Raw genomic sequence first — 15,557 nt, forward strand, 5'->3', positions numbered from 1 at the left:
CATAGGACCTATTCCTGTTATACTTTAAAACACTTACTGGATAAGCAGTTCATCTTTCTAGTGTGCTTCTTAGTAGATATTTTATACAGGAGTACTGCATGTTTTAAATTTAAATGGTTCGTTAAATTTGTCTTTCATATTCCTAAGATTATTGTTCAAAAGCAAAGCTATCCACCCCCTTCTTGCATTGATAAATGTCGCATCTTGGACTATGTGCAGAATAACCAAGCAAGTAGTTAAGAGTATATTTGATTTTTAGATGGCTTTACAAATACTATCTACAAAGAATAACATCTGTTTCTTTAGAGAAGAAAGTACTATTCAGTTATTTTCTCTCATTTAAAGTTTATTTTCTTACTGAAGTCTTTGCATTCATGGTTTAGCTCTTGTGGTTTCATCTGTAATAATGATTCCTTTGCTGCCTTCTCACTGTTTGATTTCTTCTTAGGCAGTTTCATCAACCTTAACTTAATCTTGATTATTTCTGGAAACAGGTATTTTACCACGTAATTTCTGTTCTGTTTGCAGTAATTAAAATGCGTGGTATACTCAATGCCCACTACCTCTCACTGAATTATTAGCCTGGGTAATAGAATTAGCATGCAACTGTCTTATAGCAGATCTGTTTCCTTTTAGTTTTCTTTCTTTTACTATGCTTGTACAGTAAAGACTGGCGTATTGTTTGTGGCAAGTGAATTAGCTTAAACAGTGCCTGAAGGAAAGGACGTTTTGGACCGATTAATGACTAGCCAGAGTTAGGAACCTGATATGAATTCAAAGGATTTTAACCCAGCTAGTCATTAACTCACAGAAAATGCCTGACTTAAAAGTCATTTTTGCCAACTGACAATGTAAGAACTGAGGCTGTGGGAGATGATATTTTGTATTTGAACATTATTGCATTTTTTTCTGTGCAGGTATTTATACTACCTTGGTAGGTAGAATTACTATTTCAGCATTAACATACTTGTATAATTTTAACATTTTATGAACTACTAAATTTCCACGTTAAACAATTATGGTGTGGAACAATCTAACTATTTTTTTCACTTAAAGAAGCTCCTTACCTATTTGTAATATTTTAGTTAATGTAATAATGCAACTCTTATACCAGACATTTGGAACAAAGCTTTCTATCAAGTGTAGGTACTGTTAATCAATTGAAATTTGATTTAGTAGATCTTGTTTAAGATCTTATTTTGAGATGTCGGGATTGTAGTTTCTGAGGCAGTTTTGGTCTATCATAGAAGCTGTTACAGCGCTCTCTTTTGCAAATGAAGGTTGAACTGGTAAATGATGTGGTTAAAATATGTTCTTCAGGCTAAGTTAGATGGATGGGTGTTTGGGGTTAAATTTTGTTCTGTGTGTGTTTTGGCTGTTTGGTTATTGGTTCCCATGGATATGTAAAGAAAGGAGCTACTTGTCTGAAGTTCTCGAAATAAAATCTCATCTGTAGATTCTCTGCAACTGTAAAAGTGTGTGAGTCAGAAGCTGTGGAGGATGAGTGAGATTGGTCAGTTGGTTCATCAGTATAAACACAGTTTAATAATGTTTCAAATTATTTGAGTGACCTTTTTCATTGAGAAGGCTTGTTTTGACTGCATTGTGTTTGATAACACAGAAATAGGATTTGTTTGTTGTGTTTCTTCCCTTCTGCATAATTTCTGGTGTTTTTCTTCAAGAATTGCAAGAGAATATGAGGAAAAATCCCATTAATTCACCTATTCCTGGCACTTTTTAAAAAGTGTTTTTCTATTGTAGCTCTCCTTGCATAGCTGATAGAACTGAAGCGAAGAGAGTTGTTGCAGCCAAGTTTTTATCTGCAGATAGCTTTTAACTCGCAGAAAGCCATCATCACTGAAGTAATACCTTACTACTTTTACCACAACCTGTATGGGACAGAGTTGAAAGAGTTATTTTGTATTTTATGATGATAAACTGGAAAACCCAATGTTGCCCATTTTTGACACAGCAGCTTCAGAACTTAAATTCGTCTAGTGAACTCTCAATTTTAGCAGATTGGTCAAATTTTAAGTGGGACAATGAAACAACAGCAGATCAAAAATATTACGCCTCATGTTTGTTTTGTAAAGGCTAATAGTTATAATCTCCAGGACTACTAAACATAGTAAGCTTGAAACACTTTTGTTTACCTAGCAACACTTCCTCTCTGAGAAAATGACAAATAGCAAATTTGAAATTCCTCAGGCTTAGCAGCAGTTGTACACCCTGAAATCCTACTACAATTCTAACTAATATGGAAGTGGTCTTAAATAGTACTTCTCCAGATAGACAGTTATTTGAAATGTGCTCTTTGGCAGTTTTCTGGGGTTTTGTTTGTTTGGTTTTGTGTAGTTTTGGGGCAGGGGGTGGTGGTGGTAGTGATGGCGTTTGGCTGCCTTTGTGTTACTGCAAGCACGTGCTATTTCTTTAACTTCTGTTGTATTAGAGCTGCAAGTCCCAGCAAGGTGGTTATTTTATCTAGTAATACTACAGTCCTGTCTCTTCATTAGAATCACCATAGAAGGCAGCAGCATCTTAGAGGTACATTGTGATTGGTATCATATGGCATACAAGCCTCAATTGTTTTTCTCCCACAGTAGTAAGTTTCAGTGTGGGTTTTTTTTACATACTTGATGCTATAAATTTAAATGCAATAATTACTGTGTATTTAGAGCATGCCTTAAAATATGTTAGCACTTTGAATAACACCTTCTATCTTTATAGGTTTGGCTGATGGCAAGCACTGTACTTTTCCACATCTGCCTGGTAAAAACTTTGTGTACAATGCAGCAGAAGACAGATTAGAGCTGTGTGTGGATGCTGCTGGGCACTTTCCTATTGGTCCTGACGTTGAAGAGTTGGTTAAAGAGGCCTTAAGTCAAGTGCGAGCAGAAGCTGCTTCAAGAAGCAGGGAAGCAAGTCCTTCACACGGAATGCTGAAGCTGGGTAGTGGTGGAGTAGTGAAAAAGAAATCTGAACAACTACATAACATAACTGCATTTCAAGGAAAGGGCCATTCCCTAGGAACTGCATCTAGTAGTCAACAACATGATCAAAGAGCCAGGGAAACACCACTTTTAAGAAAGCATAGCACAGAAACGGACTTCAGTCCTTCTGCTAAAATTGAGCCTTCTGTATTCACAGCTGCTTCTGGTAACAGTGAGCTTATCCGAATTGCTCCGGGAGTTGTGACAATGAGAGACAGCAGGCAGCTTGACCCCACTTTGATTGAGGCACAGAGAAAAAAGTTGCAGGAAATGGTCTCTTCTATTCAGGCTTCAATGGATAGACATTTGCGGGATCAGAATACAGAGCAGTCAGCATCAGTTGATCTATCTCAAAGAAAAGTAGAGGCAGTGAGTTCAACTGCTAAAACTGGGAGCTTTCAGGCTGGCTTACCCGAATTGTTTCCTGCACCAGGTGGTACTGAACACTTGAATACCGAATCAACTGATGGTAACATGGTGAATTCTGTGGGAACAACATTCCCTGCAAGGTCTAAAGCACAAAAGGGAAATTCTGTTGAGGAGCTTGAGGAGATGGATAGTCAAGATGCAGGAATCACTAATGCAACTGAGCCAATGGATCACTCTTGATAGGTTAAAATCTAATAAGGGTAGAAGAAATTACTGTTCAAATGTAATGTTTATTGGCTGGGCCACACAAAGTGATTAGTTATTAAATCTTGTATGTATGTCAAAGATTATATCATCTTATTCAGTGCATGATAAGCAAGTGTGTGATTGGCAATAGCTTTCAATATTACCATACTGCTGCCCAGGCTGGCTCTGTTACCTGTAAATTAGTTATTAGGAAATGCACTGAGATGAATATCTGCTGTAAATGTGGGTTCTTGAAAATTCCTTGTCATTTTTAATTCCTTAAAAGTCTTAAAATTTAAGCCCATGCAAGGTTCTTACCATGCTAGTTTAAAGCTACTGGAAAGGCTAGAAGAGGCAAAACTAGAAACGTGACAAAGTTAATCCTGTCCCAGGTACTTAATTCCACTCAACAATACACTATAAACATTGAATTGTACATACATTTCAAAAAGCAACTGAAACTAAACTTCTGCTAAACTTGATAATGCAGCATATACAGTACTTCAATTACATTGTGCTGGCACTTCCTCCGATTTAAAAACTTTTTCATTCATACAGCTGTATACGATTGTCAGAAATCTTGGAATAATTGTAACTTTAGTAAACTCTCTAATTTCTGCATATTGTCAGTTGCAGCAAGTTAGAAAAAAGGCTACTTAGTGTATGAAGAAGATAAAGTGAATGTGGTGTGGTTATGCATGGCTGTCTGAGCCAACACAACCATTTTGGTGCTCTGTTAGTAAGTACACCCAAATACCGAGCTGGTCAGATGTTGTGCAACTTCTAATACAACTACAGGAGAGAAGAAGTTGGCAATTGCAAGAAGCAACACATGTTCAATGGCAAAATCCATTTCTTTTAAAAGACTTTGATTACTAGCATTGGTTAGTAATGGCAAAAGTTAAATAACAGCTGTCCTCTTCAGAGCAGGTTAACAATTTATTGGAAGGAAATGACTCTCTAACATACATTATCCTAAAATATCAGTGATAACTGAGCTGTTGGAAGCTTGCTGTTTACTCCATGGAAACAAGGAATACATGCTGTTTTGGTGTCTGTAAAGACTGCCCACCTCTATTAGCCTCACTTCAGTTTGTGATGCAGATTTCCCTGCATCAGTGATAATGTAGCTGGTATCCACTTAAGTAGTGTGTTCATCAGACCTGCAGTGCTAGTTCTTAAGAAGCAGCCATTGTGCTTGCTCCCTAAGGATGGAACGTGTATCTGATACTGCACTTTGCTTCCTATCTTCATAGTCATATTTAAGTGCACTATTGTTGCTTCCTCTAATGGTAAAATAACATTGAATGGATGAAAGATGTTAGTACAGCTTCAAAGGAATTAAGAGCATTTAAATATTGAAGTCTGTGTTTGTGCACATGTGGGTTTTTACCAGTTCACAAATGTTGTTTGTATTGTATATGTTTGTATTCAGAAAAGTCTCCTCAGTTTTTACATTTCTAATCACTTAAACAGTTCTAAGCATTAGTATGATAAAATGTCCCGTGAGGGAGGATTTATTTTTGTATGTAAAAATTAACTGAAGCGAGTCACTTAAAGGATAGCTCCCGTTTTGTCAAAGTAAATTAAAATGCCTCTGTTGGTTAACTTTTTGTGTAGAGGGAATAAATATTTTATGATTTAGTACACTACTTATAGGTAAAAAATAAGAATCACCTTTTCACAAATAAATGAAAATTTTTAAGATCTCAAATTGCTAACCTGTAAGTTAGCAATTTGGAAGCTTGGAATGTATGAAGTAATTTGGCTCACCAGAACTGACCTTGCTGATGCACTGATTAACTGGCAGGGCTTATTCAATGAGAAACAGGATGCACATGCAGCAGCTGGAAGCCTGCCATGACTTCTGAAAACATTTAGTCTCCCATGAATTGGTCTAGCCGTCTGAAGGCTATTTCAATATAGCAAATGTTGAGTAGAGGTTTGTGCTTTGTCACAGTGTGAGGTTTAGAAAAGTATAGCAGTGGCCTGTTCCTGGGAAGGAGTTTAAGTCGGAAGAGGCGGGGGGGGGGGGGGGGCCTGGGCTAAAGGGGGGGGGGGGGGGATCACCTGGATCTCTTGCATTTTAGACAAGGTAACTATCACTTAGACATTTTTAACCTTTTCTTTTGAAAAAGAAGTCTTCCTCGGCTGAAGAAAATATGAGTAGTGTATATGAGAGAATTTTAAGTTTGAAATAAATTGAAATATTTATTGCACATCATCCTTATCTCAAGGGAAGATGCTTACTGCTTTCATGCCTTTCCAGTAAGACTACAGAAGCTTGTGTGCCTTTTATTGTGTAAAGAGGAAGGCTTGGTTTAATTTTGACACACTTCCCATTTCAGCAGTAATTTGAAATTTTTCTTCTTATGTAAATAGAAATGGACACAGATAATAGCTCTGTTTGACACACCCTTAGTGTCACATCACCTTGGGTCCACTCAAGTCATGTAGATCAGAACTCTCCAGTTCATAAAACAAAATGGTTTCAAAAAGGAATGGTAAAATGGTGTCAAAGATCTGCTGATGTGAATTCCTCCGGTGTAAAGCAGGATTGTGCATATTTCTTTGCAGTGTTCTTATTTCACGTAGCTTTCTCATGCATTTAAATATCAGTGTTTTTGAGAAAGATGGCTTTTGATACTCTCAAGTGAAGCTAAACTTCATCTACATGCCGGTGAGATGTGTAACTGTACGGGAGAAGTGAAATAAAGAACACTGAAGTGTAAGTTTGAAGAGATGTTTCATTTGATTGCTAGCAGTGGGTGCAAACGTAAGTTGAGGCAAATCCGTGTGCCTGTCTTAGGAGCACCCATGTGCTTGTTAGATTTCCCTGTTAGAGTCAGGAAAACGGTGGTGGGGTACAAGGGCAGGGAAGATGTTGACTCATTGTGGATGTGAAGCCCTGTCAATAGGACTTCTCAAATGGTGTGAAGAGTGTCCCTTTCTCAACAAACCCCCGACTTCTCGCTACTGAATTGCCTCTGGACTTAGGCTGTGGTTCTAAATTCTTTTTGAGTACCTGCCTTGATTACTTTCTCGTCTAGGGGCCAACCACCTTCTACACAGGGTCTCATGGCAAAGAAGACTTAAATTATTTGAAAATCCTAAACTTTACTATGGCTTAGTATGTATAACCTAAATGAGAGATGATTACTGAAAATACAGGCCCAGTACAAAAAAAAAAAAAAGGAGAATGAACTGGATTGATGATGAGCATATGGGAAACCTCAGAAGAGCAGATCAGTTTTCCAGGCAAATGCAAGATTTTTACTACTTCAAATGGCTGGCTGCTTAGTAATACTGACTTTTTGATACTGCTGTTTCTCTGTGAATTGTTTGCATTTCAGTGAGGGGAAAATAAATAGCAGCTTTTCAAATGAAATCGTATATTTGGGATGTCTTCACTGTTACAGTCACAAAACAGCAACGTATATCGTTGGCTTTGTGAATCCCGTGTAGTTTATATTAGTCTTCTGATAGATACAGAGTGTGAGCTAGACGTTGCCTCTGACAGAATGCTCTAGCAGCATCACAGAGGCACAGTGCCACAAGGCTGGCTGCTAACAACCCTGTACAACAGGCATACGTTCAAGACCAAAATGCTTAATTTACAATCTTTCAAAAAGTAGAATCTATTGTCACTGTCACGAGGTTAGCAGAGTTGCTTGCTACTTTTTCAATGCACTGAAAATGCCAGGTAGTAAAATTCATAGTATGCTTACAATTGGGAGAGCGATGCTCCATCTGAAATATATGAAAAATGAACGATTTAAGAAGATGCCACTGTTACCTCCACATTTGTTTGGCTCCCATTTTCAAGTAGCAGAATCTACATGCTTTTGTAAAAAAATAATAATATGAAATTGATCCTTCTGTTTAAAAAACCACATCAGTAAGTGGTTTCTTTGTTTTGCGTGTGGATATCAGTTTAGCTTCTTAAAATTGAAGAAGTTGCTTAAGATCTTTAGAATGCAGGATTCCCTCTGAGCCCTTACGCCTGCGGTTGAGCAATAAAAGGTTGAAACAAGAGTGGTATTTTCAGAATTATTTTACGTTTAATGAGGATTATTGCCAAGAAATGAAAGAGTGCACTTTTAGGAGGGAATGCTATTTAAAATGTATAAATAAGAATTAAAATAGTGTATATATTTAGAAAACAAATCTTTTTAAACAGTAAGTGCTTTACATGTTGAATTAAAAATAAATTAGCATAGAAACTGTACCATCTTCACAGTACTGGCTGTTATCCAGCACAGTTTGGTTTGGTTTATTTGTGATTGCTGTACTAATTATATTTGATTTTTTTATCTGTAATGTAACAATAGTGTATTATAACAGTATATAGTGTACTATACTACACTTCACTGTACAGTATTTGGAATTTTCTTTGATTGCTATATTAAAACTATAAGTTAAAACATCTGCTTTGGTTTTATAAGGTGCAACTTTTATCTAGCCTTTCACACATTAGCCTGTTTAATTAACGCTGATTTGGCTACAAAATGAATGAGTTGTAATTATATTAACTTCTGCATTCTACATATAAATTGCATTATACTTCCAGACATGAATACTAGTACAGAAGTTGAAAAACTGGTACAAATCTTAGAAAAGTAAACTCTGATGTCATCCATTTTGCTTTAGTTATGTTTCTGTTTAAAAGAAACTTTTTTGAAAGAAAAACTCTTTATGGAGAAGTTTTCTTGACCTCATACCTGTTCTGAATATTTCATTAAACACACAGGACCTTTGAATTTGAGAGATTTTTAGAACAGGTTTTTATATATTTGAGACCAAAACCTGAGATCTGAATCTTTTTTCAAAGTTGTCACCAAGAAGAGGGTGTAGAAAAACGCTGACCAAGTCATACATGACATTTAAGATAACTTGCAGTCTGTGGTTTGAAACATTGGTCAAAATGTATTTCAAAGCAAAATTTTAATGCATGCAATATGCAAGTATGAATAGTGTAATTTGGAAGAACTAGGCTTTTGAAAATTTGGCAATGCTCAAAGATGAACATATTGACAACTACTTAAATTATCTCTGTGCTTTTTCCACCAGCTACACGTGGTATTTTGTTTCAAAAATTGTCTGTAATCATTACTTTTGAGCCTAAAAAGAAGTCATAAAACCCATCTGCAAAACTCTGTTACTTCTTCCTGTATTTATCGAAAGGCTTTAATTCAAAGTGTGCTAGCATTAAAGCATTCTTTAAAATGATGGGGGTAAATATACAGAGTTAACTTTGATTGCATGTCATATCATGAAGAATTGAAAATTATCCTTTGGAAGATTTGTATTTCAAAGGCTTAAATGCTTAATGCTAAGCTAGAAATTTACTCATCTTTATTAATGCAGTGTTTACAATCTGAGCCAAAACCAGTACTGAATGTAGGAAGCAACCAAGTTAAGAGTGCTTTCAAAGTGTTTTCACTTTTCTTCTGCTACTAATTGTACAGCCTTAATGTCTGTCTAAATTTTTTCTATTTTAGATTGGAGTTGTTGGGTTTGTTGTTTGTTTTTTTTTTTCCTTAGGTATGTCCATAGCAAATCTGTTCTAACATCCCTGCAAAATCCCAGCTTCCTGCCAGAACAAGACCCCTCACAACGTAATTTTCTCCCTAGGATCAGGGTGAGAGTGAACCTTGAATGTTCTTCAGCACGTGTAGTGAGTTGTGGAAGGTGCTTTTGGTATTACGAAGAGTCCATTCACACGTATATTGACGGCAAAAGTTAATAGAAACTGTCGCTTTGTTTGATGTGGAGTTTATTTTATTGAGGCTTTGATATATGTTGGCTTCTACTGATCTGTGATGTTTTGGATATTTACTTCTTAATGATAGATAAAGAAAAGTAGTAGTGTTTGGATCCATAGTAGACTTGATGGCCAAGCTGACATTACAGAAACATGGTTGCCGCAACTGTTTTGAAATGGGTTATTCTGATTTGAATTACTTAAATTGATGTACGCTGGGTGATTCTGAACACTTATTAATACCATCAAAGGCATTGGGCTTCAGTGTAAGCATGACCTCCGTTGCAGTAACTTGCAGACACTTTAAGAGGCTTCAGAAAAGACTATTATACTCTGTTAATGGAAGGCATTGATTTGATGATTAAGAGAGAGCTGCACAGACTTGTGTTTGGACTTTATCCACCTCTGTTTTTTTAAACGACTACCTAATTTGGTTTTCTGCTGGAAATAATACTTCCAGTGGCTTGTCTTGCTGGTAGCAAATCTAATTTCATTTCTAAAGTGATCCCGTAGATCTGGACTGGGTCTGTGCTGTTTGGAAACTTGTATTCAATAAGTAAAAAATTAAAAGAAAGACGGCAGGTGGAAGGAAGTTACCAGAAATTAGAAGAAGGTTTAGAAGGTGCTGTGGTTCTTATTAGCCAATAGTCTGTGGAGCCTGGCTGCGTGAAATGCACAGTCATTTTTTAGAAAACTTTAAGGCATGGTTCAAGCAACTTCTTTCAGAATAATAAAACTTGATTTTATAGGCTATTTTGTCAATTCAGTCTATAAGATTTTCTTTAAAATGAAGCTTCTTCCAGATTGTCATGTTGTATAAATGTAGTGAGAGACTTGCCAGATGCCCTCCTAATCCTAACCTCTCTCTTCGTTCCCACATGCATTTGTGCAGACTCTGCAAATCCTAAAGAGGTCTCTTCTGATGTTGGGCTAGCTTTCCTGTTTGCTTTCATCTGCCATTTGGACTTACACACTGAATCATTTTTACCACGGACGCTTTTGTAAGCTTATTGTCCTCTGTTTATACTGCTGCTCATGGAGACAGTAAGAGGCAATAGATAAATGACCCAATTTCACACAGATTAGACTGATAGAAATGAAAACCTTGTTTGATTTCCTCCGAGACCCGTATGTATGGGACAGAAAGGAATGAAGGGAGATTCCTAAGAGAGCAGAGGACTTGTGGGCATATTCAGGTAGAAGGAAGAAGATACATAAGGATTTATCAATGATTCTAAAAATCACCAGGTAGTTCTGTAGGGCAACCATGTTTCATGTTGTTCCACCTCCAGGGTGATGAGCTTTAGAAGCTGCAGTGGCTCACTCTAAATCTGGGGATTTCCCTGAGATCCACCTTTCTTTTCTCCTAGGAGCAAAAGCTGCCAAATACATACTTTTCCACCCAGTGTGAGAGAAGGGGTGAGACCTCACCAGTTGATGCCACATGATGATGTAGGGTTTGTGGCAGCAAGAAAAAAGCCAAAACACACGGAAAAGGCAAGGGCCCAACTTAAAATTGCGGGGAATGAAATAACTCCTATTTCTACCTATTTGTATGTTCAAAACTACTCAAGTGTTGCTCAGTACATACCCAAGTCCTACATCTGAACATTGCACATACAAGAATACTACCTTTCCCCCCACTATGTCTTTCTTAAAATAAGGTCCTTCTTGCCTTCCGAAGACACATGCTGGAAATAGCAATTATTTTTGCAGACAGCAGGAGGGATGCAGGAAATAAGGGTCAAGAGTACCTGCTTCCTTTTGCTTTCAAAATAAGAAAATTCAAGGCATGGTACAATGGAAGAAACTAAATGCCAGTATTTATTTCTTTGCTCCCTCTGTTTCTCCTAACCTTAACTTCTTCTTTACCCTGCCATATTCACAAATGTATTTTTTTTTCTTCCTTGTATTTGAAGTCAGCCGAGCTAGCCCGTTCCCTTCTTAGTTTGGAAACTTTGAACTATCTCAGGTCTCTAGTAAGCCATCAGCCTCAAAATCCCCAGTTATCTATTGTCTGCTCTGAAAGTTGTCTTTTTTTTTATTTAATGTTTCGGATCTTTCCAACCCTAACCTGAGGTTCTACATTTGAAACTCTCCTAAACTCGCATCCTTGCACAAACTCAGAAAATACATTTCCAATAACTAAGGACCTTTCATGGACACTCATTGCTGACTGCAGAGGTGGAGCCAGGATGGAGGTGTGCAGTCTTCCGCATCTGTAAGCGCTCTCCGCTCTCTCTCCTCTCCTCCTGCTGGAATTCTGCAGGGCATGGGGGCAACACTGCCTTGGAAAAAGAGGTAAACCGCAGTTGTGCAAGCAGCAGAGGCCGGCATCTCTGGGATTGCTGGTTGTGATACTGGAAGATTTGTCTCCGTGACTCCTGTTACTGCAATCAGTGTTAGGAGTGGGAATGAGAGAGTCTTGTTGCTAGTTTGGGAAGTAGGGGATCAGAACGGTATTCTTTTTATAAAGTGTTTTTTTATTTGGGGGGTAGAAAGTCAAGCCAGTGCTTTCCATTTATCACCAGGGTACTGTCGAACTCAAGCTGTTTGCTTGAATCTAGCTCAGGCTGCTGCTGGGACACGGTTACTGCTGCCTGGCTACTGTTTACCCACCTGACCATTTGGTTGGCTCAGTCTGGCTCCGACTGCTTTACAAAGCCCTTGCATTAGGACCAATTGTTTACTCCTGGGGTTGGCAAAATCTAAGGATTAGGTTGACTTCTCCTGCATTTGTAGTGATGACTTTCTAGGGCATAATTCCAAAACAGCATGGGAAAATGCGTACTGCTAATACCTGATGAACAGGTGACTTCTAAACGATCCCTTCGGTCTCCAAAGTTGTATGTATGTTTGTAAAAAAAAAAAAAGTTTCAAAACATTTCCATGCCTGACCAGAACCAGTAAAATTATTCTTCTGTGATTTCCAAAATAAACATAAATTAGTAAAGCTTGTTAATTGAGATTAATATTATAATCTAACCTTGCAGCAGTATCATTATTATTTATTGGGAGGGTTGATAGCACGGTCATAGGTAATGTCGAGTGTAAATTTGGGAATTTTTTTTCCTCCTTTTGATTGATTCAAGGCTGTTCCACTTTTAACCCCTAAAAAGTAATCTGTTTGCCTATATAGTGTCTCATCTAAATTAACACCCATGCCACTGAAACCATAGGTGAAGTGGTTGCCAACTGGAAATTTGTCTCTTCAAAGGAATACTAGCGGTGTAGCTGCCACTGTACTTGCATAAGCAGATGAGTTGAGGCTTAGGACTTGGCTTCTAAGTGACAGTGTCCATCAGAGCTGTGCACTGACACCATTTCCTCACACTGTGCAAGAGGCAGTGTGAGCTCAGCGTGACCTCAGTTTCTTCTCAAGCCAATGACAGCTGAGGATTGCCGGAAGCAGGGATACAGAGCCGCTCATGAGATCTGAAATATAATCTCATCCCTGAGAACTACAATTATTCTACAGTAAGTAACTTGTTCTTCGTGTATGTGCCTGAGCAGATCCTAGTGTGGGTCCCTGGCAGGGCTATATCTCTGGAGCTGCTTTATTGATGATCTGAACTTGGGAACTGCGGTTGTTTTTTTCAGTGCAAGGCTTGATCCAAAGGCCACCTCAGAGTTCTTTGAGCAGTCGTACAGCCTCCTTGAAAAGGTGATATAGGCTGCTTTGGGAATGTGCAAGAGGATGGTTTTTGTGCACAATTGTCACGGAGGTTAATGCACTAGTATAAGTTCTAAGCCCATCCAGATATACTCAATTATTTCGATATTTTTGTGATATGGTAGCCTTTAAGCCTTACATTTCCACCCTCCCTACGCTAGCATGAATAATGCAGACCTGTCAATATAGTAAAGCAAAAATTCATGAAATCACAGAGTACATGCAATTCTTCTGTGTCACGGTTAACAGAACACAGGCTAATTGAGCTAGGCAGAGGTATTAGCACTTTTTCCCCTCTCTGAAAGGCTGTATGAATAGATTGAGTCAAAGTGCACAGAGCTTGTTAACTCTTCTGGGTGAAGTGGTTGGTCCTGTAAGACTTAGCGTCTCAGGAAAATGTCGTAAGGAGCATTTAGAGAGAATTCCACCAAAAGCAGATCATTTTCAACAGCCATGAATAGAATATTGCCCTTCAGAAACTTTGATACTGAGAAGAAAAAAAAAAAAGAGTAAGTATGACTCTGAAGGCACACAGCAAGTTGAAGTTGCTCTGAACTGCAGCTTCACTGAACTGACTGTGACATGACTCAAGTACGAATGACAAGCTGGGATCTTCAGTACTGAGACATGGAGCAGATGCAGATAATAATGTGCTGTCCATATGGAGAACTATTTTAATTTAAGAGTATTTGGTGAGTATCCTCGTGCTCTTCCTCAGGAATTTCTCCAAACATGGGGAGGAAGCTCAACCCCCACAGGGCTGATGCAAGCAAGATCACCTTTGGCGCCGAATGAGCGGTGGCGTGACATTGAATCTAGACCAAGTCAAGTAGCTGGGCTGAAGACATGATGGATGCATGTGGTTTTGATTGACACATTTGGTGTTTCTGCCAGTGTAGAGCTCTGAAGATGATAATAACTAGAGGAACTGGTGATAAGGCATTGAAGACTACTAAAAGGAAAGTATCTGGTAAAAAACCTGTAAGCTCACCTACACTGAGCTTGGTCTTTATTTTAGCAACCATCATGTGTTTCTTTTACTTTACAGACCTTAGTTCTATGAGACTGGCAGCAATTGCTTTTGAGTTGGGAAACTGTTTGCTGAGGAAATGAGCCACTTGTCTTCCACAATTCAAAAAAACCTAATTCCTGACTTTACCTTGTAGGAATTTTGCTAGATTCAAAGGTTGACGCTCTCGTAGCAAGAAGTCAGTTGCATGCCTTGTTGATTGTCTGTGCTGAGAATCATCTTTGCAAAGACTCTGGGTTCTTCCATTGTAAGGTTTCTGAACAACCTACAGGGACATAATTTATTCTGATAATTCTTGACTTCATGTCACTGGTGTTAAGCTCTGTGCTTTCTGGGGAATATCCTTGTATTGCGGAGTTTTTCCATCATTTCAGCTCTGTGACAATATGAAATGGGATCATGACTGGTATTTTTTCATTATAGCCTTCATTAAAGGCTTTGCCAGGGAATAGATGGAACTCTCACAGAATTGGAGCAGTAACAAATGAGCCCGATAATACACATATGGACTTGACATACGGCCTAATAGTGCGGTACCTTCATACCACTGCAGCTGGGTGAAATCTTCCGAGGCATCAGCGTTGCACAGAGAGGGACCTGTTTCCCAGCAGGGACAGAGTCGCTGATCTGCCGTTGGTTAGGGTCATAATGAATGCCTAACAGAGTTTTTTTTTCCCCTGCAGATCGGCAGGAAGCTTAGCAAGAAGGAATAAGTAATGGGGCAAATTACAGGATCGTCACTGTCTCTTCCAGGGTACTTGGCCTATCAAATCATCTGGGTAAGACTGTGAGTGAGTGTCCTGTCTTTGGAAGGGACACTGGTGTTAGCACTTGGGGAACACTACAAAAACCAAGCAGGATCCAAATGCTGACAGGTGGTCCTAGTGGTGTTTGGTTTTGATTTGTCAGGAGACCCAACTAAGCAGTCCTAAGGCAACAGGGAAGTGGCAAAGTGCCACTGGAAGTATGCCCGCTGTGACTCAAGGGCCATGAGCTTGGAGTGATGGTGACATTTGCCTCATCCTGCCACCCTGAACCTGCAGCAGTGTCTTTACACCTGGTCGTGTTCTTCGGGTCTAGGCTGGAATCGAGCTCTCCTTTGTCACAAGGGGGTCTTGGGAAGGACAAGGAAAGGCAGAAAGCAGGTCTTGCATAACGGGACTCAGATATTGCAGGCTGGTGAGTGTCCGACCAGAAATCTATTGAGGCTGAGCCCGATGGCTCGTGGGCCATGACAGCCCTGATGGGATGGGATGGGATGGGACAGTCCCTGAAAATGGTGGCATTTGGGGTAGACGGTCCATGTCACGCTACAGAGACAGACTGCCAGTTTGCGCCTTCTTTCTCAGGGATGCTCTTAAAGGAACAGCTGGGAAAAACAACTTGTTGTAGGGTCTCTGAAGAGAGAAGTAGCTAGACCTCTGGCTTGGTTTTGTGAAGCTACTGGAAGCTGAGAAGAGATGGAGAGGGGGATGCAGCTCCACC

The 15,557-nt window shown here is 39.0% G+C and overlaps 2 protein-coding genes across 2 annotated transcripts in view; both read left to right on the forward strand.

Moving 5' to 3' along the window:
• The window catches only part of VCPIP1 (valosin containing protein (p97)/p47 complex interacting protein 1), a gene marked incomplete at its 5' end in the record, with an annotated part of 14,114 nt that extends 8,483 nt beyond the window's left edge, over positions 1–5,631 (forward strand). The window contains one exon of the mRNA XM_009335084.1: positions 2,728–5,631. Coding sequence (XP_009333359.1) covers positions 2,728–3,599 — 872 coding nt within the window. The remainder of the gene's footprint in view (positions 1–2,727) is intronic.
• A 648-nt stretch (positions 5,632–6,279) lies between these two features.
• MYBL1 (v-myb avian myeloblastosis viral oncogene homolog-like 1) overlaps positions 6,280–15,557 on the forward strand; it is a 33,943-nt gene continuing 24,665 nt past the window's right edge. Inside the window, exons 1-2 of the mRNA XM_009335085.1 lie at positions 6,280–6,285; positions 6,656–6,735. Coding sequence (XP_009333360.1) covers positions 6,280–6,285; positions 6,656–6,735 — 86 coding nt within the window. The remainder of the gene's footprint in view (positions 6,286–6,655; positions 6,736–15,557) is intronic.

The sequence above is a fragment of the Pygoscelis adeliae genome, unplaced genomic scaffold, assembly GCF_000699105.1.
Source record: "Pygoscelis adeliae isolate BGI_AS28 unplaced genomic scaffold, ASM69910v1 Scaffold101, whole genome shotgun sequence".
NCBI lineage: Eukaryota > Metazoa > Chordata > Aves > Sphenisciformes > Spheniscidae > Pygoscelis > Pygoscelis adeliae.